This window comes from Gymnodraco acuticeps, unplaced genomic scaffold, assembly GCF_902827175.1.
Source record: "Gymnodraco acuticeps unplaced genomic scaffold, fGymAcu1.1, whole genome shotgun sequence".
Lineage (NCBI taxonomy): Eukaryota > Metazoa > Chordata > Actinopteri > Perciformes > Bathydraconidae > Gymnodraco > Gymnodraco acuticeps.
In genome coordinates this window covers 1409717-1433437 of record NW_022989977.1, presented here as the reverse complement: position 1 = coordinate 1433437, position 23721 = coordinate 1409717, and the positions used below count along the sequence as shown (strand labels likewise).

The 23721-nt window shown below is 40.5% G+C and overlaps 1 protein-coding gene across 3 annotated transcripts; it reads right to left on the bottom strand.

Annotated features, from left to right (window-relative positions):
• Positions 1 to 1428: 1428 nt before the first annotated feature.
• nek10 (NIMA-related kinase 10) lies at positions 1429 to 23551 on the bottom strand. 3 transcript variants are annotated; one of them, XM_034211294.1, is made up of 36 exons: positions 23400 to 23551; positions 22417 to 22531; positions 22248 to 22308; positions 21390 to 21526; positions 20812 to 20907; positions 20650 to 20734; positions 20513 to 20554; positions 20337 to 20415; positions 20177 to 20244; positions 16805 to 16884; positions 16645 to 16731; positions 16119 to 16343; positions 15255 to 15394; positions 14662 to 14723; positions 14470 to 14541; positions 13991 to 14055; positions 13732 to 13834; positions 13443 to 13571; positions 13191 to 13328; positions 13055 to 13100; positions 12854 to 12975; positions 7572 to 7674; positions 7421 to 7496; positions 6246 to 6375; positions 6106 to 6176; positions 5736 to 5934; positions 5572 to 5647; positions 5435 to 5491; positions 5311 to 5356; positions 5067 to 5104; positions 4213 to 4313; positions 3850 to 3960; positions 3497 to 3599; positions 3210 to 3253; positions 2460 to 2513; positions 1429 to 2308 (listed from the first exon to the last, which is right to left on the bottom strand). In XM_034211294.1, the coding sequence occupies exons 2-36, from the start codon at positions 22485 to 22487 to the stop codon at positions 2288 to 2290; spliced, it is 3138 nt and encodes a 1045-aa protein (XP_034067185.1). In that variant the 5' UTR covers positions 22488 to 22531; positions 23400 to 23551; the 3' UTR covers positions 1429 to 2287. The 3 variants fall into 3 exon arrangements, 2 of the variants coding, with proteins under 2 accessions (XP_034067185.1, XP_034067186.1); XM_034211295.1 differs by lacking the exon at positions 20513 to 20554; XR_004568534.1 differs by lacking the exons at positions 1429 to 2308; positions 2460 to 2513; positions 3210 to 3253; positions 3497 to 3599 and having other exon boundaries at positions 4213 to 4287.
• Between the last annotated feature and the right edge of the window lie 170 nt (positions 23552 to 23721).

Below are 23721 nucleotides of genomic sequence, written 5' to 3'. Positions count from 1 at the left end.
GAAGAAGCTAATTGTAATACTGTTGTGATAGTGGATGACTTGTCGCTTCGCAAATATTTCAAATACATTTATCTAAGTTTCCAAAACTCAGTCAGTAAACATTAAACAAGAAATACTTAGAAGTGTTACTTAAAATAAATTAATACCAATTACCAAACTGTAGTAAAAACCCTGCATTCAAGTTCTTACCTAAGTAAACATATAGGCAAGACATATTAATAAAAGCATAAACATTCTTACAGTACTAAAGGTACAACTATTTATTGTACAAAATGGCGTATGTTCATAATTCTAAGTATGTTATATTATTGTGTAATGTACACTGAGTTACTGAGTTATATGTTGAAGCTGGTGAAGTTTAAATGTTGCCTGCTTTACTGCCGTGTAGCTGGTCAAATTCTCCTTGGGGATTAATAAAGTCACATTTTAAAGCAAAATGATACAAAATAATGAATTTGTTGAATCCATTTTGCATTTTTATTTGAAGTCACTTAAGTGATCAAATACCTTAAGTGGAGTAAAAAGTGCAATATGGGCTATCCCTCTGAAATCTAGTGAAGTAGAAGTATAAATAGCCGGAAAGTAAAAATACTACTTAAAAGTTGTAAGTAAAGAACTTGCGGATATTAGTTATATTCCAGGACTGTTACCAAACAGTTAATGTATGTGAATAAAAGCTTCTTCAGATGTGTTTATTTTGGCCCATTCTCCCTCTGACCCTTCTTCCTGATATCTCTCCATTACACACCATTGCCATTCTCCACCTGTCCACTAGATGCCCTCGGACTCTCCTCCCCCTGGTCACGTGACTCCCACATCCTCCTGCTCACCTGTGTCTCATTTCCTGCTCATTCGTCATGTTGCTTCGTGCCCCTTTCAGCCACCTGCACCTGTAAATCTGCAACCCTGAGCCCAGTAACTGATCCCTGACCTGTTGCCTGCTCAGGATTCTCAGTTACTTTTGTTTGGACTTGCTTCCCCTGCCAGTAAGCTTTTTGTAATTTCACTTACTCAATAAATCACTGAAACTATGTTTTCTGCATTTGCATTTTTCACCTTGTTTTGGAACCTCCATCACCATCAGTGCTGGAAAGCAAGTACATTTAAAGTTCTTGAGTGTTTCCATGTTATGGTAATTTAATCTTCTTCTCACCTACACTTCAGATGTGTATAATGCTATTTGTTAATCACCTACATTTATATGGCATTTGCTTTTCAGATGAACATATTAAATAAACATTTTGATATGCTTATAAAATTCTAATTGATTGTCAAATATGTGTTTGGCATGGGATCCCTTACAAATAAGCAGAGTATTGGTTAGTTGAACGCAGTGCAGAAAATAACTCTCACATTCACAGATGCATGCATTATGCAACATTTCACACACTACAGCAAAGATCAGAGAAAACTTGTCATCGTCTGGAATAAATAATTTATTTGGTATATCATTTTGAAATAGCTTATTCTACAGATTATACTGATAAATCCCGTATGGATCAAAGTGCATATGAAAGCGTCCCTGCAGCTGGCCTCCATTCTTCAAAATGACTGTAAAAACATTCAGTGAGTTTAGCACAGTATATTTCACATGTTAATCATTTTTTTAACAGCAGTAATGATAACCTTTGACTTGTAATGAAGATGAAGGTTTGGATTTGGAGCATTTTGAAACATATGCTGCGTTATGCAGTCCTGCAGTGAGGAGTTGAACAGTCACCGTGTTGAGTCTGGTCCTGAGAACTTAAAGAGCTAGACTCTTTGACAAAAGGGAAACTTTACACAAGAAAAAAAAGCTTTGGATAGTGTTTAAGGTTTAGTGTGTTGTTTCTTTGATATGATAAACTTTTCATGGACTGAAATAAATACAAATTGGATATAACAATCATCACATATATGTACATGCATAGATTCACACAGTCCACTAAACTATTACAAATAATCAATGCCTGAGAACCAAAGAGGTGTGGTGTTGCTGCAACGATTAGTCAATCGACAGAAAATATTTTGGCCAATTTATGGATTTTAGGAAAGTGATTAACATTAACGTTAACATTAAAACACGGTGTGACAGATTTTATCAACCAAAAATGGATGAATTGCTATTTGCAGGCTGAGAGGGATGGACCATGTTACAGCCGCCTTAGCACAACATGGACTGAGCAGAGTAATACAGAGAAGAACATACTTAGTTTCTGAGTTACGTTGCTTCCATGCTTAAATAAAATGTGTTTTTCCCACTGCTTGTGTTAAATCTGAGGATGCATATGGACAATTGGTTCCTCCGTCATCTCTTGTCTCTGTTATCCTAAAATAAGAAACAGAACAGAGCAGCAGTAAGTCATACCATAGATCAAAAAACAAATCACCCATTGCAGAGAACATACAAATATCTACATTTTAAGCTACATACAATCATGACTTGAAATTTGTGAAATGTCATAATGGGAGAATGTCACCTGCTGGGTTGCTTCGTAGTAGCTGTTCTCCTCCAGCAGTTCCTCTATGATCCCCTAAAAATAAACATTTATACAGGAAATCACGTTACTGGCAGACAGACATTCAATATGGTTGTGAAGCGGAAATTAAATGTTTTTATTCCAACATGTCAAATTAGATCCAGAAGGAGAAAGAAAGGTGACACCTACTTATACAGAACCATAATGTTGCATTGCTGTGTGGTAACACAAATATGTATTCATTATTTTTTAAATATGGAACAGTTCAACGTTTTCGGAAATCTTGGTCACTTTCTTGACGAGCATGTTAAGGAGATTGATACCCCTCTCTGGATGTTAAATATAGTTTAGCATTAGAACTGGAATCTGAGGAAAACCGGCTGTCCTGGCTCTGTCCAAAAGTAACATTGTGAATTCTGAATCTAATGCCATTTATCCACACTTTCATATCATGTTTGTGTAATATGTATTAAAACGGCAGTGTAAAAATGACATGGAGGGGTTTCACGGGGTGATGGGCTAGAACTATTTCTTGAATGGCCGCAGTTGTTATCCCTGTCTTCAGTCTAAGCTAAGACAATTGCTCCTGGATGTAGCTAGCATTTAATAGAAATAAATGTTAAGTGGTATCAATAACTCCAAGATTGAATAAGTATATTTCCCCAAAAAGTTTTACAGACAAGGTTTTTTTTGTGGACATAATGAGTGTTTTTTCAGAAAAATACAGATTGCCTTCTTAGAAAAACAGACCTGCATCTGCTGATAGGTGACTCCGTCTTTAAGATTCCCGTCATCTGTCAGAAGCAGAGAGGAAAGCAGATTGGCATCACAATTTAAACAAGAAATGTCCTCAGGGGCACTACTTTGAATTTTCATAAGGTTTGCTTACCAACCAGATTTACTAGAAGTAGTTTAAGTAAAGCTGAAATTGCCAAAACGCTCCAAACATATTCTCATTTGAGCTTAAGGGTAAGAGTAGATCTGTCAAAGAAGCTGCAGTGTTGTTGTAGCTGTGGACATTTTAAATATCGCTGTACCTGAGCTGTCAGCATTAGCCTCTCCTGAGAAGTGGTGGAGCAGAGGCCACCAGTCTGAAGAGGCTGAGCCTAACTCCATCAGCTCTGGAGAGGCCTGGAGGAGCTGCAGGGAAACGGGAAGGACATCCTCATTTTAATTAGGGGGCGGCAACACTCTCCGGAAATAAAACATAAAATAATGTACCTCATGTACACATTAACACCTTTATCTAATAATAAACATGGATAATACATTACATCAGATTGAGCTGTGGCCTGACTGTCAGACACAAATAATAAATAAATCAAGTGCTAAATTGCAGCAAGTCTGAGTTAACATTGTTGACATACCCATGTTGGGTAAGTTGACAAACCTTGCTGAGCTGCACTTTCAGGTTGTATGGATCACTCCCAAAGTGGAACAGAGACTTTTTAAATCTTTCAATGACACGTCGTTTGATGTTGCGGTGCGGAGCTGGTGGAAGCTGTCGATTTAAAAAAAAAGAAAAGAAAAGGGAATACCTTTTTTAAATCGTAATTTCATATTTGCATTTAAGTACTATTTCTGAGTCAGGTTGATTGTGTTGGCGCTTGATGGCCATGTGGTTTTAAGTTTGTGATGCATTTGTAATGGAAAAAACAAGCTAAACAGTCGACACATTTGGACTGATGAGATATGTTTGCAGCGTTAAACTGAACATTGATACGACCTAACAACAAATCTTATGTTACTGTACCTGAGTGATGTAAATAATTTTGTGCAGCTGCACGAGGAGCCTCTGGATGGGATCATCAATCTGCCGGACTTTCTTCTGGGAAACACAGATCCCTGCTAACACTGAGGTAAGAGCAAAACCACAGACAAACAGGGGGACTCAGGCTAAACTTTTAGAACGTCTGCTCAACCTCTTAAACCCCACGGACCCGGCGAAGGGGCCGAAATCACAACATCTGCAAGCAAAAGTATCTGAGGGCCTCTTAAGATGTAATAAACTATGAATGTTTTATGTCCATGTAGCGGGAAGAAACTCAGCTAACTGATCTTTTTTTTTTTTTTTGTAAACCCACAATGCTAACGCTGAGCCTCTGAATTAGCAACGAGCGAAAAATGCTAACAGATTACTGCACAGAAACTCACTCATAAAACCCTTATTATTTATCTTTTCTGCACATCCAACCCATCGATACGCATCGTGAGAAGACACAAAATTGATACAGGGTACTTATTATATGTTGTACTTTGGATTCCTGAAGCTTTTAGTCTACTAACCCATCATCCAAGGGTAGTTTTCACTATAAGTAAAAAAGAATTTTTGGACGGACACTATTATTTACAGTTTTTTACTATGTTCAATCTGAATTTTCTTTAAAGTAAAAAACATCTATATTGATTCTGACTTTTCTACATCCAACTCACAGGTTTATCATTACTTTGAGAGAAAAGATTATAAATGTTCCCCTTTTAGAAGTGTAGTTATGGTCATTTGTTCTGGAAATGTCATTTTCGAGCCTGAGATCTGAAAAACAGGCTTGGGGTCTAACAGGTTAAAGTTATTTTGTGTAGAGCTTTCACATTCGGTTGAATATGCACCTGGTCTTGGTTTAATGTTGGCAGCAGCAGAATCCCCACTGAGATGAGAGGAGAATTTAAAGGGAAATCAGTCAATTGTGTCAGATACGATTAAACAGTTTTTTGTTTATTCATCAACAAACATCGGCTACATTAACAAATACGTTGTTCACAAGACTAAATATTGATACTGTGCCTGAATTCGAAACAATACACAGTTCTCACTGACCACACAGAAATGGGTGCTTTTTGATTTTATACTTACCTAGACTGATTTCGGTCAGGCGTAACACGGGCACTGGAAGTTAGTCCTTTGATCAAAACAAAACTAATTAAAAACTAATTACGAAATCTTACCCAACCTCACGAAGAATATGATGGGCACTAACCGTAGTGTTTTCCTTTAGTGATGTTGCATTGCTCATCATCTCCATCTGAGGCCTCATCTAAAACACACGTCATTATTTTATTTGAAGCCAAATCTTTCCTAGTCTGTTTTAAATGATGTGCAGTATGAGACAGTTACCTTGCTCATTGTGGTTTGAACTACCGGCCCCAGAAGACCGTGGAGTTGGATATTCAATATTTATTAGGCATTTTTCCTGCAAAGATTGCAACATCTATAAATCGAAAAGAAAATACAAAAAATTACAGTTTTTTTACAACTTTTGTTTTCAAAATCCTATCTACCTGAGACAGGTTCGAGTTAATCTTGCTTTTGTGCCTCTCCTGGAAGTACTTCTGCGCTTGTTTCCTGTCTCTCTCTGCTCTTCTTTCCAGTGCATTCTGGGAAGTGTAGAGGCCGTCCATCAGCCTCATCATGAGGTCGGAGATCCTCGAGCTGACGGCCACAATGTCGGGCCGCTGGTCTGGATCTGGACTCAAGCACCTGAAAGGAAAACCCCTATGTTATGTTGGAGACTGACTGATTTTAAATTACTTTAATATATAACAATAAAAACACAAAATAATGATGTAACGAAATGTACGTCATAGAAAACTGACCAAAATGTAGTATTTTCCAAACGTTTAAAAATAATTATATCTCTTTAAGTCTCACCATCTGATCATATCTGTGACTCTCTCTGAGAAAGCTCCTTCTTCAATTGGCTTGTAGACGGCCCCTACAATCTAAAAGAAGCAAAGAACAATAAATAGAGGGCAGGGAGAAAAAACGGTATGTGTGTGTGTTCATGTTACCTTGTTGGCCAGTGACAGCATGTTAGTGCTGTAGAACGGAGGCTGTAAAGTGGCCATCTGGTAGAGGATGCAGCCCAAAGCCCAGACGTCTGCTTTCTCTCCATATGGCTCATTCTTCACCACCTCTGGACTAACACACACACACACACACACACACACACACACACACACACACACACACACACACACACACACACACACACACACACACACACACACACACACACACACACACACACACACACACACCCACACACACACACACCCACACACACACACACACACACACACACACACACACACACACACACACACACACACACACACACACACACACACACACACCACACACACACACACACACACACACACACCATGTATACATCACTTCAGTGGACATTACATTGACTTACATGCATTTCCTGGAGACTTATCCTAACCATAACCAACACATGCCTAACCCTAACCCGTACCCTTAACCTATTCTTCACCCTCAAATGAATTCCCCTCATGGGGACCTCCATTATGTCCCCATAAGGGAAGTGAGTCCCCACATGTGACTGTGTAAACAGATTTAGGTCCCCACAAGTATACTAATGCTAGGCCACACACACACACACACACACACACACACACACACACACACACACACACACACACACACACACACACACACACACTGTATTCGTTGATGAGGGGACGCTCATAATGGATTCCCTATAGCATCCAATACCTAAAATGAATGCTTACCATCCTTAGCTTGTTGAAAACAAGTCTCCACTTTCCTTGCTCTCAGGGATTACCACTCAAATTGGTCCTCGCGAGCATATATGTTCAACGGAACACACACACAGCTGTTGTCCTGACCATAAACACACTTGAGCTGCTGTATCTGCTGTTTGTCTAAGTTGCTAACAGGCTGTATAAACAGCTCTGCTATACTTCCTTATAGGGTATGCACCCACAGAGGATTTTTCTCATTTTCTTCTTCTTATCTTACAACACATTTTCACATGTTTGAGATATTTGGTTGCCCAATACAAATCACAACAACTAAAATACATTTATGATGCTTGAGAAAACATATATTACACCATTTTCAACAGATTGTATTCTAGAGTTCATTGAGAAGTCTTAGCTAGCAGTAGCCTGATGCTCAGAATGAATTTCCTCACCAGGAGTAAAGGATGGTGCCGACCACTGAAGTTAGCTTGCTGTTCTCCTGTTTCTGCTTAGCGAGGCCAAAGTCAGCTAAAAGTAGAAGAAAGACTTCGGTTACAAGCGTATCAGAAAAGAAAGGGAGAGTAATAAACTGGTGACACTCACTGATGGTGACTTTGTCCTTCTCCCCCAGCATGATGTTGTTAGGCGAGAGGTCGCGGTGGACTATTCTCTTTTCCATGTGCAGGTACCTCAGTGCCAGACACATCTGAAGGAACATAGAGAAGATATATTGATTATTAATTCAATTATTGGCAGTTGAAAGCACTAGTTAAAAGGTTTGTTTTTAGGTCTTACATTATTTAAATCTTATGATGAATATCTTCATATTCTGTCATGTAAAGGTTTTTGTTTTTTTCAATGAACACTTAAAACAATAAAATGTGTCAAGCGCAGGGGCGGCGCCAGGGGGGAGCTAGGGGGTGCTGAAGCACCCCCCAGGATTGCCAAAGCACCCCCTAAGCACCCCCAAGAAATATGTTTTTTTTTCTTCTTTTTTTTTGAAAATTATTATTATTATTTTTTTTATTAAATTAGAAACATTATTGATTACATCAATGCAAATGTGAAACAAACAAATGTTTGACCAAAAACATAAAGCCAACACAGGTGATATGATTAGGCCAATGGCCAGCACCCATTACATTTTTGACCTATCCATAGGCTAAATTACTTCCTGTTAGCTAGAGCACCAAATTATTTGCTAACAGCAAAGTGAAAGATGGATCGTGTTTTAGTCCTTAAACGTCCACGTGTGGACACTCAATCAAAACCACCTGAAAGCGAGAGGGATTCTACACATAATAGCCTAGCGTCGTGAGTAGCCTACAAGTAGCTTCTCTGGTCTCTGTGTTTCATTCAAGCTCTGCTCTGTGTGTGTGTGGCACAAGCCATTTTGTGTGCGTGCGCGAGCGAGAGAGAGAGAGCTCGCCTCGCGCACCGGTGGGTATCTACCGGAGATCGTTGTGGTTAGCATCTGGTGCTAGCTAGCCAAGCTAACGGATATAAGGAGCTTTTTCAACAACAAGGTGGAGGGAGAACTCCCTCCTGTCAGACGGAGAGTCTCAGATAACCTCAGCTCAGGTGAAGTAAAGGGCTCTCAGTGTTTAGATAGTTAACTTTAGTCTAGTTATCTCAGTGGGTCTCAAACGGTTTGTTTTAAAAGGGTGTGTGATTTGTAAAATATCTTTAAAGAAATAGAAAATCTGTTTACAGTTCTGTGTCATATGGATGTTGAGAGATGTATCCATAGATCTCTTAATGTTGCTCTCAAAGTGCACCAGATTGATGCTTTTAACTTATAATATTTTAAAAAATCTTCCCGGGGGAAACATGCCCCCGGACCCCACTGAGGCAACACATCCTCACTCCCAGGTCGGCCTATGTTGACGTTATGTCAAGTCCCCTGTCGGCTTTTTCCAACGCAAGGGGGGGGGGGCCTTAGCGTCCATTTTCAACGCAAGGGGGGGGCCCTTAGCGTCAATTTTCAGCTTTCCGGGATGTCCATATGCTTCTATGGACGCTCATGGAAGCACGGCATTCGTTTGTGTCGGCTGCCCTTAAAAGGCAATGTGAGCGTCCATTCTCATTGGATAACGGAGAATTGTACACCCGGAAGTAAGTATTCCCCTTACTGTCGATTGATTTTACAGTAATATCTGCACTACTCATCGACTAAAAAACACCAGATTATCCTTGTTAATTACACAACATTGATTGGTTTAAATTGTGTGCAATGCTTTTGTATTTTTCCCCTTCGATTCGGAGAAACAAATATGTTTTCGGAGTAAAGGATGGCAGAAGACACTACACTACCCAGAATCCCCAGCTATCGTTTGGACTACACCATGTGCTCTGTTTGACGTCATGTGATCTTCAAATTTCTCCCTGCAGAAAAAAAAACATGGCCGAACTTCGTTTTATTCTCGATGGAAAATGCCTATTTTAAAGTTAGTTTGGCCATTAAAATGCGTTTTGATGTCATTTGATGCGAGAAATATGAGTTGTTATTTCAGATTATGTGTGCAGTGGATGTACATGATCTTTAGTTTGCTAGTTATTACGAAGATTACTTCAGGAAATTGCGTCCATAACGTTTTCATTGTTACCAAGGTGGTTGCTAGGGACGCTGCTATCGATATTATTTCTGTTATGTTGTGTAACTGTTTAATGGTGTTATCTTTATTGCTACCCCCCTTCCCCGTCAATGTATAGTGTTGGTCCACAGCGCAAACATATTAGTTTAACAAAATCCGCATCTAAAGATAGCCTACGTTATTTCCCCCTGTGCAATTCCAGTCTCACATCTCACAGCACATCGTCATTAACAAATAACGGAAACAGACCGAAAACATTTAAAAAAAAATACAATAATACTTTATTCCGAGTGTGCTTGCTTTTCTCTTTGGAAGTCATCACATAACGGCATGGTAATACATGGTTCGGCGGCATTAAATATTACATATCTGCCGTAGTTCTGTATTTATATAGCCCTGATGAGAAGACTTCTAGACAAACATGAGGAACTGAAAACGTGACGTGGATCATAAATATATCAGCCATTAAACAACATCTTACATTTCTTTTCACACAATACGTCTCCTTGCAGTATCAACACTAATTCGGCTGACTTTTATATTTGATCCAATTGGTAGATAGGCTGTATTTACACCATAAAGGTGCACAGCTGATATAGAGGGACACCTAGTGGTTAAAGCATGTTATTGAATTTCATTATTTTTATTATTAGATATTAATAGGATCCCTATAAAGTATATTAATTACTCGTTATTCTCTACTAATAGTTAATTAAAGACTGTATATAATGACTATTTTGCACATCCCTTTCAAGATTTCAAGATTTTCTAAGGTTTATTGACATATCATATAGGCCTACACAACTATGGTGTAGTTATGCATTGAATGAAAAACTTGGGTCGCAGGTTCCTCAATAGTGCATTACAAGACATCTATCAATATTTGTGCGTACCTCCAGCAATGTTAACTATATTAAAGCACTTATTTTAACTGATATTATACATAATGTATTATACTCTTATAAGATGTATGTAGATATTTCATCTCCGACCTTGTCAGGTATTGAACGATCAATAAATAAAGAACACAGAATTGTTGAATATAAAACACAGAATTTGTGTGATTATACTAAATGATTTACAAATAAACACCACTGCATATTTAACTGTTACACATGCTGATGTAATGCAAATGTTTCAACTTGAGATCAATAAAGTATATCTTATCTTAAGCTGATCGATGGCTACTGCCATATTTGCAAAATGTGCCTCTGAACCTTAACAAGTGCATGTTTCAGGCTTATCAATTAATGTAATGTAATTTAATGTTATCAATTAACAACAGGGGTCACAAACATAAGACCAGCTGTTAAATAAAGCTCTTCTGACCTTAGCTGGCATGTGTGTATATATATATATTAATGCTGCCCATTATGGGCACAAGCAATTTTCACCCATTTATTAATTATATGTTTTAAATGTGAGTGTTTCCTATCCCCTAAACCTCCAGGGATGTACACAGTTTAATACTGGCAACTTCTTATTATGGGAAATACGAAAACGTCTTTTAAAACTACAACTCCCAGTAGAGACGTGCCATAGATACAGAACATGTTGCGAAACAGAATAGCCAGCATTTGTAGTTCTGGGGACGGGGTGGGGGAGGGGGGACGCGGTGGACCCGTTCAAATCCAGTTTTGGACAGTCTGCCGTGATTCCATCCCATTTCAAGTGCTGTTCGAGGCTCGGCGTAACCCTCGGAGCACACTCTCCAATCACAGAGCTTGAGGACTATCACGGGGTTTGTCAAACAGAGCACATGGTGTAGTCCAAACGATAGCTGGGGATTCTGGGTAGTGTAGTGTCTTCTGCCATCCTTTACTCCGAAAAAACATTTGTTTCTCCGAATCGAAGGGGAAAAATACAAAAGCATTGCACACAATTTAAACCAATCAATGTTGTGTAATTAACAAGGATAATCTGGTGTTTTTTAGTCGATGAGTAGTGCAGATATCACTGTAAAATCAATCGACAGTAAGGGGAATACTTACTTCCGGGTGTACAATTCTCCGTTATCCAATGAGAATGGACGCTCACATTGCCTTTAAGGGCAGTCGACACAAACGAACGCCGTGCTTCCATGAGCGTCCATAAAAGCATATGGACATCCCGGAAAGCTGAAAATGGACGCTAAGGCCCCCCCCCCCCCCCCCTTGCGTTGAAAATGGACGCTAAGGCCCCCCCCCCTTGCGTTGGAAAAAGCCGACAGGGGACTTGACATAACGTCAACATAGGCCGACCTGGGAGTGAGGATGTGTTGACTGAGGAGGTGAGGTCCACCCCACACTTGTAAAAATAGCACTTTACCCCTGCTTACACCTATATGCCGTGAGCTGATTATCGAGCCTTCATTGTAACAGTCGCGGGTACACTGTGTGTGCGTGTGGGGAGTGTTGCAGTAGAAAATTCAACAGTAGCGCTGGTGCATTAATGGGAAACCCTTAATGTTTGAGCACCCTCTATGAAACGTCAAGCTACCCCACAGCACCCCCTAGAGAAAATCTCTGGCGCCGCCACTGGTCAAGCGTAATAGTGCCAGATTTAGCTTTGAGTTCATTTCCATCCGCAGTCTCTCACATAAAAACATTTAAGAAAATGACATGTTACAAACATAGCAAAAACAAATACCTGATATGCAAAAGAGCAAGAGCAACATACCCAAGTATTTATCACATGGTAATATAATCTAACAGCAACGACATATAAAGTGCAAGAGAAGATACAAGAGCTACCTAAAGTGCGAGAGAAGATACCCCTGTGTTAAAGTGCATTTAACGGTGATTGCACATCTGTTTGTTTCTTAACCATTCTTTGAGTTGACCTTTAAAACCTTTGAGAGTGGGACAATCCGTATCTGAGTTGGGAGGCTATTCCACAATGAGCTGCCTTTAATGGAAAGGACATGTTGTCCAAAAGTGGTCCGTCTGCGGTGGACTTCACAGTCTCCTCTGGTTTCTGACCTAGTGCAGCGTCCAGTGTGTTTTCTGTGGATGAATTCCCCTAAGGGGGGGGGGGGGGGGGGGCAGTCCATGTAAACATTTATAAATAAAGCACATACTTTTAAAAGACTTAAGTGGTCAAAACTCAAGAAATTGTGTTTTTCAAGGATGGTACAGTGGTGGTATGAATAAGGCTTTCTGTCAAACACCTTGATAGCTCTCTTGTACAGCTGTTCTATTGGTTTCAGGTTCGTGGCACAAGCAAACGACCAGTTTGTAAGACAGTATTCAATATGTTGTGTTTTTTTAATACTTAACCAGGTGAAGATTTCCCAAAAAGGAGAACTGTTACCTGAATGAAAACATTCCAAAGTCTGTCTTCTGTGAATTTCTGCTGCTTCTCCTTCAGAGAGTTGAAATGTTCAGCCAGTGGCACTCCCTCGATCAGCTCCATCACAATGTACAGCCTGTCGCCTAAAACAAATGTTATTTAGGCTTTGAACTTTTGTTGTATTCATTTCTTTTAAAAGCTTTCAGCTAAAATGATCCTTACCTTCCAAAAATGTCTTGTAATATTTAACAACGTTTGGGTGCATCATCTAAAGAAGGAGAATCAAAGAATACATAAATACACAAACCACGGCTGTTCTTGGCTGTAAAATAGTGTGTCAGTCACTACATTAATTTGCCTGTTCTTTGACGATCGTGAGCTCAGAGATTATTTTCTCCACGTTACTGTCTCTCGACTTCTTGTCTTTGCCAAACACTGGGTTATGGAGGTTCACTTCTTTCAGAGCAAGGAGGTTCTGGCCACTCTGCTTTCGGACCTGTCATAGAGTATAAATATTGTTTTATTGGAGCCAAAGAAACTTGATATGAAACACCTAAACTCTTGTATTGTGTCACAAAGAAACGTAATTGTCCAAGGATGTTAGTCGTACCTTAAAGACGCTTCCAAAGGCGCCGGTGCCCAGATGGTCCAGTATGGAGTAACCGTTGATGACTTTAAGGGGAGGTCGGTTCTGGTCCACAGTCTCTATGCTCTCTTTTAGACTGTCCACTTCCTCTTCCTGTATCACATATACACAGAAATCCATCCATTTGCAAGGTAAATAATCCTCCTTGTCAAACTTTATAGTTTTATTCATGTCTAATCACAGTAATATTTTTATTTGAAAGCCAGAAACTGCAACATAAACAGTGGAATCCATTTAGAAGCTGTTCTCTTACAGTGTACAGTGAAACTTTGGTTTGCAGCCCCTCATAGGCCGTGAGGTCCCGCACATAATGTCCAACATCAATAAACAACTCGAAGAGGTCTGTGGGAAAGAGTCTGAAATGGATAAGAGATTACATAACAGCACTGGGGAACATGTGAAGAGAATTCTTCCAAAACAGATTTCCCAAAATAGCTACATTTGGAAGATTAATGTATGAAATGAACGAAAGGCAATACATGTTCTTTTTTTCCTTAATGATATAACATCACCTCTTAAACAGATGTCGGTTTCTTTCCACACTAAAGAGAAACCGGAGGGTCCGAAATGCATAGCACTGTCAAAATGCAAACAAATGTACAGATGTGTTAATTTAATTCAAATCAACTTTTATTTATATAACACATTTAAAAGCCATTTTTGGTCGAGCCAAAGTGCTGTACATGTAATAAAAACACTTTACTACGATCACAATAAAAGACAATAATTCACAACAGAAATATAAAAAACTAAAACACAGGGAAATGTCAGGTGTCGTACTCAGCTCTGACTAGAAGGCCAGAGAGAAGAAGTGTGTCTTTAGTGAGGATTTAAAAACCCCTATGGTCTGGGCCGACCTCACATGGAGGGGCAGACTGTTCCAGAGCCTAGGGCCAGCTGCTGCGAAGGCTCGGTGACCTCGGGTTTTAAGAGGTTACATGATCTACATCCACAATATTATGTAATTTAATTCCTACATCAAGCCAAATACCTGTAAAGATGTGCGCTTCGGTCTTTGGTTTTGTGGTAAAATCAACTTTACGATTATATAGACCCCATTTTCCTAAGAAAAGATTGTCACGTTTAGTTCACACAATATTTAAAACCTTGTGATTTGATATGATGGTGAACATATTCACTCCAATCCTCTGAACTGTAGTGCTCTCTGTGTATGTTTCCATACCTGCACAATGTGGTGAGCAGATGTGTCATCCAGACTCAGCTCAGTCAGAACCGTACAGCAGGCTGGAAAGGGATTAAAGAGGATATGGAAAAGCCTAATTTAAGAACCCTTAAATACAATCCAATAGTCTTGGAGAATATTACGAACGTTATGATGATGACCATTAATAACGGACCCCCAAAACCACAGGAAGACACACACTTGGACCAGTTGCCTTTAGATTGTAAGCTGTTAAGTTTATCTTGTATTGGGAGAGACATAACAACATGTTTGTGTTTAACCAAACTTGTTTTATTTCATAGTCTTGTCTGTAGACATTCGGAAACAGCTCCAACAATTTCCTCTAAATCATAGATAAAGTCAATCAATTCTCAGTGGTGTGTAATTTCACTTCAGGAAAAGGCTGTTGACATTCTGAGCAACCGATACAACTCCTCGGGGACAAGGATTTACTCGGCAGAGGCAAGGACATGGGCCTTTTTAACCGTACTAAATTATTTACAGGACAGAGACTGGGTGATTTCTAAATCTCAAGAAACCCTAGATTAAACACTTTATGTGCAGTGTGTGTAATAACGTGTCTTGTCCCTGACCTGACTGCAGGGCCATGGTGTTGTCCTCCTCCTCCTGAGGGCTCAGCTCCTCTCTGATGTGCTCTCTGTGGATTCGGCCGGCTGCGTTGGCGCTGGAGAGCGTCTCGATGGACGAGCGGTCACAGATGAACTGCCTGTCACTGGGAGAGTCATTTTGTATTACACAATACCAATTAATGTAAATTAAAGCACTTTTATCTAATTTGTTTTAGTACGCTTTTTAATGGCAATGTTCTGCACTCAGTTGTAGTTGAACCCTCCATCATTAGCTGTTAGGAATAATTGGAGGTAAAACTTGGGAAGAAAAGACAGAAAGGCTCGTTAAATATGAGGCAGTTTAAACCTGAACCTTTTAAGAATACTCTCGGGTATTGCAGGAATTTAGAAGCGTACTTCCAGAAAGTTGTATAACTCGTTTATCATAGTTTACTCATATTTCACAGAATGGTCATATTTTATAAAAAAATATAAATCAATACATAGATGCTGCAAAAACACTTGATCCCACAACTCCCATTATGCAACAAACAACCCCCTGTTGTTGATGTCTTTGCATACAGATAAAATGGAAGTCTCAAAAGCTAACAAATGAACAATTTTAATAAAAGATGCTATCGAGTTTCATTATGGGAAATGTAGGGTCTGTTGTATTTGGAGCTTGACTTTTACCAGTCAAGGCAGTATCTTGGCCTCTGTTGGTCTGATTTAATCATTCTTTTTTGTATTGTCTCAGAGTCCCCCAGCTTAATTAAACAACTATACTGAATTGAAGGTGGGACATCTTAAGATCACAAAATCCCTTTAACATGGACTATTGAATTGAATTCATATAATTATCAAAAATGTTTTAATTGTCTCACAAACCTGTGGAGCAGCCGGAGAAGCTGCTGCACCCCGCCCCAGCTCCGGATCTCCGCCCTGGTGTCGGGGTCCTCACAGAGCTGGACCAGGACCCAGGCCACGCTCCACAGCAGCTTCAGGTGCTGAGCGTTCAGCAGGCTCAGCAGCACCGGCAGACCCTCCAGCCCCCTCAGCTGCTCCCTCACCTGCCACACCGGAGACAGGAGCCTCAGCAGCTCCGCACCCATTCTGGAGGAAACATCAGGTTCACTCTAACCTTTCTTGTTTCCTTGTATTCAAAGGTAGATTCTTGGAATCGCTTTCTAGCTGCACCACACATGTATAAATAAAGAATTGATTATTATTCAGTATAAAGGGTCATTTGTTCTATCCCAAGCAATGTGTTGCAGTGCACTTGCAGGTGACACAACATGGGAACAGGGATGAACACAAATGCAGACACTTGATTTGTTTGGCTAGATTTTTGGTAGGTTATCAACATAAATAAAGTATGTTTCCCACTACTTTCAAATCAACCAACATTTCTTACCTCTTTGAAAGCAGGTCATATTCTTGCAGTATTAGAAGTAGGTTCTCAACAATGGGTAGCTCGCCAATCTTCTCCTTGCATTCTGGGCTGCAGAAAACAAAGGCTTATCACAGATGAAATCAAAAGTGTATTTACAACGTTAAAGAAAGTATTTGCCTACCTCTCAGCCAAAGTGGTGAGTGCCAGCAGGGCCCCCAGCAGCACACTGCTATCTGTTGTTGAGAGGAGCTTCACCAAGGTCTATGAATGGTTGATTGAAGTAAATAATTAACTCTTTCTCCACAAAGTACATTACATGTTACTGCTCCAGGTCTCCATCCACATTACTGCTTGGTGACTTTAACATCCATGTCGACTCTAGTACATGCACCTTTGCCTCTGAATTTCTCACACTATTCGACTGCTTCAACATCACACAGCACGTCCAAGGTCCCACCCACACCAAAGGTCACACGCTGGACCTAGTGTGCTCTATAGGCACCCCTCCCTCCCATCTCCAGTGCCTGGACCTAGCTGTTGCGGACCATCTTGCCATACTCTTTACTGTTCCTGTCCCCCTGCCCACTCAGCGTGCAAAACGCACCATCACATTCAGAAACACAAAATCACCAGCCCTGACCAGCATGATAGCAGCCCACCTAGCCTCCATTCCCCTTACCACCACTGTGGATGGCCTGGTTGCTCGCTACAACTCAGCTTTATCCCTCAGCCTTGACTCTCTAGCCCCCCTCAAAACCCGGACTGTCTCCTTCACCCGTTCGGCCCCTTGGTTCACCACTGAACTCCGCGCCCTGAAGGCTTCTGGTCGTCGGCTAGAGAGACTCAAAACAAGAACTGACCTCGCCGTCCACCGCGAAGCATACCAGGACCATGTAAAGGTCTACAAAGAAGCCCTCTCCCTGGCTAGGTCTTCCTACTACTCCACCCTCATTGGCATCCAACAATCCCAACCGAGAATGCTGTTCTCAACCATAAACCGGCTTCTCCGCCCCCTTGATCCCCCCCATCCCCCAGGTGCTCTTGATCTCTGCTCGAAGTTTCTGGATTTCTTCCAGGCAAAAGTTGATTCCATCCACCAGCAGCTTCTGGTGCCTGGCCCCCCACCTACTTTAACCGCACCCCAGCCACAAGGTATTACTCGTCCACCTAGGTGTTGCCTCTCCACCTTCTCCCCAGTGGATGTCATCCAAATTACCAAGCTGGTTACTAAGGCCAAGACATCGACCTGCTCTCTTGACCCCATGCCCACAGCCTTGGTCAAGGTAGCTCTATCCACCATCTGCCCCATCATTGTTGACATTGTGAACTTGTCCCTGTCTTCTGGCACAGTCCCACCCTGCCTCAAAACTGCCTCAGTCTCTCCAATCCTGAAGAAGCCTGGCTTGGACCCGGAGGACCTCAACAACCACCGGCCGATCTCAAACCTCCCATTCGTGAGCAAGATCCTGGAAAGAGCAGTTGCCGCACAACTGCAACACCACATGTCACTGCATGAGCTCTACGAACCCCTCCAGTCTGGCTTCAGACCATATCACAGTACTGAGACTGCCCTCATCAAAATCACAAACGACCTCCTCATCGCATCTGATTCTGGCCTCATCAGCATTCTCATCCTCCTGGACCTCTCAGCAGCCTTCGATACCATATCCCATTCCATCCTCCTCAGCCGCCTGTCTGACTACCTTGGCCTCAGTGACACAGCTCTTGCCTGGTTCGAGTCCTACCTGTCTAACAGGAAAAACTTTGTCACCATCAGTGACTGCAGCTCCCCTCCCGCCCCAGTCAACCAAGGTGTACCTCAAGGCTCTGTGCTTGGACCCCTCCTATTCAATATCTACATGCTCCCACTTGGTCAAATCATCCGTCAACATGGTCTCAGCTTTCACTCTTATGCTGATGACACACAGCTCTATCTCTCCACCAAACCGTCGACTCAGCTCCCCCCTCAATCCCTTGTCAACTGCCTACAGGACATACAAAACTGGATGTCATCAAACCTGCTCAAAATCAACAGCAATAAAACAGAGCTCATGATTGTGGCTCCCAAGACGCAGCTCCAGAAGGTTGGAGACCTGCTTCTCTCCATTGACGGCTGCTCTATCTCCCCGTCCACTGAAGTCCGTAACCTGGGAGTCATCCTGGACACCACCCTCTCTTTCCAAGCGCATGTCATAGCTGTCACCAAATCCGCCTTCTACCACCTAAAAAACATTGCCAGAATCCGGCCTTCTCTCTCTGACTCTGTGGCAGAAACCCTGGTACACGCCTTCATTACATCCCGTCTGGACTATTGCAATGGAGTCCTGTCCGGGGTTCCCAGCAAAACCCTGGATAGGCTCCAATATGTCCAGAACTCTGCTGCCAGGCTTCTCACCCACACCAAGCCATGGCACCATATCACCCCACCCTCATCCACCTACATTGGCTGCCGGTCAAGTCCCGGATTCAATACAAAACACTCATCCTCACGTACAAGTCCCTCCATACCCTCGCCCCCCAGTACTTATTGGACCTCCTCCATCCCTACACCCCTTCTCGGAGTCTGCGGTCCTCAGACACGGGCCTGCTCTTCATCCCCCGCTCTCGCCTCCGAACTGTTGGTGACAGGGCATTCAGTGTTGCGGCCCCCACCCTCTGGAATGCACTTCCTGCCGAGATCCGTAATGCTGCCTCCCTGGACATCTTCAAATTATCACTAAAAACACACCTGTTCACCCTGGCCTTCGGGCCCTAGCCCTTTTCTGGTCCACTGGCTTCCTTTATTTATTTATTTGGTTTGCCCGTTGATTGTCTGTTTGTTTTGTTTGTCCACCATGTACAGCGACCTTGGGTCCCTTGAAAGGCACTATATAGATATCATTTATTATTATTACATGTAGAGGAATACGAGATAAGAAACTGAGGGCAGAGACACCCACAGACCATCATGCTACAATAAAAGGATATCCTAATATGGTCACGCATCTCACAAAGAATGTGCAACATATGCACTTCCACTCTATGAATTGTTCATTTGAAAACTGAGAGTAAATATTTGCATATATTTTTCGACCCTAAAATATGCCTACTATTATCCACATATGATATAGTTTCTAAATTTCCCATTTTCAACCGTTGGTGGTCTGGAATAAGAAGGTCATAATGTGTCTAAATTGGAAAATGTTCATTCTCTGGGGAGCTGGGATTTCCATGGCAATGTGTGCATTAAATGTAAGCCTTGTTTGTATAATGACATGCCACATGTTGGTGCTAGAGAAAATTAGATAGATTTAGGGAAAAACAGCTAAGACTAGTGCTGGATGGACATGCTGGCCAACATTGTCAACCTTTAGCCCTAGTGCTGAATAAAACAATATGTAATAGATTATAACAACTAAATTCTAAACTAGCACCAATACATTCAATATACAACATATATTGAGTTACAAGCACCACCAGGAATAACTTTATTTATAGCATGTTTATCCCAGACATAAATATCATTTAAAACAGCACATAATCACAGATAACCTTATCTCTACTTATCACTCACCCTGTGAGCGCCGCTATCTATGACCCAGACTCTTTGATCTTCAACGGCAGACAGCTTCTGAAACATGTCTGCAGGGAAATCAGCAAAGGCAGCATTAGTGAGAATGTACACTAGGCTCATATTATCAGTGTTTTGATATTTAGTTTGATTGATTACTCACAGGTCATTGTGACCAGCTTCTGCACAGCAAACGCCTGTTCACCACACGATATGTACATGACAGTGACATGCTCCATATACTGAAAGAGAAAAATGGGGATGTCATGAGATATGTAAGGATAAATCACAAAACACAGCTTGTTTAGGCATGTGAAGAACATCTTGGAGAGCTTTTACCCTGGCAAGTAAATTGATGCCTTGGAGCTGATGGAGGATTTTCTAAAAGAAAGCAGTTATAAGAGACAGTTTCTTCTTATACAGATGAAGTCTTCACACAATTCAAGATAAAATATGAAAAATGAAAGTTTATTTACTTGATGGTGAGGATCTCTAATCAGTAATCGTAGACAGATCAGAACTCTGAGGACAGACTCAGGCAGAGCATGGTCAATCCAGTCACTGAAGAAGGAGAAAACAGTGTCACTTAGCTTAACATAAGAAATAAAAAAACCTGCAGTAAATCAAATACACTTTACCTGCAGAGTCTGTTCTTCACCAAAGACGTTAGGATTTCAGAGAAGAGTTTCTGCAATGGGTGGCTGCTGAAACATCTTTGGTCTCTGTATGTGATGCTGGAAAATTAACGTAAATATAATAAGGTCCACAGTGGTACAGACTCTGATTCCTCAAATCAATATTATATTGAATGTAAAGCTACCAAAAACATAATTCAAGAAGTTCTGTAGTTCTATTGTTCAAAACAAGTGAATGTAACTTTAAAATGCAAAATGAATTGGTAAAAAAATACGATAAGAATTCATTTGTTGAAGCAGAGAGTAATAGAGATAGATATAGAAGTGATAATGAGAGGTACATAAAACAAAAAAAAGAACAAAATATAAAATAGTAAAATATATATATATATATATATAGTAATGGTACTTAACGTACGTAGATTAAATATGAATAAATGACATAACATAATAAAGAAATAAAAGATCAGAGAACATATTAAAACATAATATAGTATATTGTAAATTATAATTTGAGATATAAAATAAGGATAAAGGTAGTAATGTGGAATTCTTTTAGACAATTCCCTAAGCATAAAAACCTGAATTTTTCCAGTTCAGATGCTTCGCTGGAGATGTCACTCTCACTCCTCTGTCTGCTGGTATCTTTTGGAGCATGCAGGCCTTGAGATCTGCTGACTCCACTGCTGCATGCTTTACTGTGACTCAGCGCGGCCACCTGCAACACAGGGAGTCTCATACTACAATATATACACAGACCAGAAGAAATATGAGATGGTTTGTAATGTTATCGAAAGGTCTAGACCACATGTGTCAAACTCAAGGCCCGGGGGCCAAATCAGGCCCGTGGTGAATTTAATTTCGGCCCGCAGGATAATTTCTAATTACTATTAGATCTGGCCCGCCGGTATATTGCACGCACACCTTCACTCAACCCTGAGGGTTTCCTCAGCTCAGAGCCTGACCCCAAACATTGATGAACTTGCACCCAAGATGAGATGCCAAGTATCTGGCTTGAGCTAGCATCACAGAGCAGCACACTGAGTTTCAATGGATGTTTCCTTCTGCACTTTGTTTCTTGTGACAACAGGGCATGGTTTTTTTTTTTAGGGGAATTGTTTTTTTGAAGCTGTTGTTGGCCTGTGGAAAAATGTACTGATAAGAAATGACTCCAGTAAAGCTGCAGATAGAGCCATAAGAAATTAATGCAACTGATTATTTAATGTTTAATGTTGTTTTTATAGGCAATAATTTAAGCTTTGTTAGTTCCAGGTTTAATATGTGCAATACGTTCATTTCAATACGTTTTGCAATAAACATTGAACCAGTCCGGCCCTCGACTAGTACCGATTTTTTAATTTTGGCCCACTGTGTATTTGAGTTTGACACCCCTAGTCTAGACACTCAGCCATGGCGTGGCCTCATGTGTTGTTGTTCACCTCTTGCCTGGGAATGCTTTTGGCGAGCAGGGACTGGAGCCTCCTGAGATCATGAGACGCCCTAGAAAACAGGCTTCATCAGGTGAATTGGTTTAGTCATATGAGGGGTTATTTTTTAATGACATTACAGACTTTAAAATGAGTGTGAGGAGGAGATGAAGTGGCTTACTTTCTCTGTAATTCTCTGGATTTCAGGAGCGATTTTTCTCCTTGTCTCAATTTTTTAACTGGATTGGACATTTTTAACGTCCCACTTTGTTTTCCATGAGTAACCTGTGGTTTAACTTCAGACATTTTTGGGACATGTTGACATTGAGACATAAATGGAATTTAGCATGGAGATACATTTATGCTACCTACTACTTCACTGTATTTCGTACGCAAATATTTAACACAATCAAGTAACAATATTTGTATAGCATACAGCCAGCGTACAGAGATGCAGTCATTGACAAAGATGGTCAACATAGCTAATTAAAGATGTATAAAGCAAAATACTTTAAACTGAAAAATATTTACCATCTTTAGTTACTTTGCAGAGTTAGAATATTCATACAAAATGTAAATACACCATTGCCTTCTGATATACTATTATGTGTTAAAAAAAATTAAACAGTCATTAGAATGAGCTCCTCCTTTACCAGCTGCACTATTAAATTGATGAATGCATCAATCCAGTGTTATCAGAATCTGGTTTTTGGGGTTTAGGTGTTCACAAATAAAGAATTTGCAATAAAATAAAAATAGAATACACACAATTAAATACATATTTAAGAAATACTGTCAACACATTTCAAATTATAATATAACGAACATCTTTAGCATAACTAATCATATTATTCTGAAATAAGCCACATAATGAGTAGCCTACTTTTACTATCGGTATTTGATGATGCTAAAATTTGAGGAGGCTACTTTTGGATTTTGAGTTCAGATATCCTACTTGTAACAAAGTATGTCTACACTGTAGCATAGAAGTATTGCCACTTTACTTCAGAAAAGCTCTGAGTAGCCTGGGCCTACTTGTTTCACCACTGCTAGCTGCTGTGACAGGAAGGTTAGCTAGTTGTTTGGATGATGTTGGGCTAAAGGAAATGTTGTTGGACTGAGCTGTCCTTGTTAGGCAGTTAAAAAAAGGCAAACGTCTCTTACCCCTCCTCCAGCATCGCAAACTAGAAGCATACAGCTAACTGCTCAACACAAACTGTGTTATATTATCCTAAATCGAGGATATTAGCTTCATAGTTTATTTAATCCTTGAAACGCCAGAAGCCCTTGACATTAGCGTTTCTAACCAATCCAGGTAAGCAATATTAGACAGTCCTGGTTACCATGGATACAACAGACGCTATTCGCATTCCGTCACCACGGCATTTAACACCGGAATGTCGTTAACACCTTTCATTTTCAACATAAATACTATAAATGTATTTTTTGCAAACTCAAACTCATAACAATACCAACAAAATACAAA

What these genes read in the sequence shown, in the direction of transcription:
- nek10 (XM_034211294.1), bottom strand. Translation starts at nt 22,487, where the DNA reads ATGTCCAATCCAGTTAAAAAATTGAGACAAGGAGAAAAATCGCTCCTG. An exon ending in TATGACCTGCTTTCAAAGAG is followed by an intron (nt 16,344 to 16,644) that starts GTAAGAAATGTT and finishes TGTTTCCTCCAG; the next exon opens with AATGGGTGCGGAGCTGCTGA. An exon ending in TGCTGTCACTGGCCAACAAG is followed by an intron (nt 6,177 to 6,245) that starts GTAACATGAACA and finishes TGCTTCTTTTAG; the next exon opens with ATTGTAGGGGCCGTCTACAA.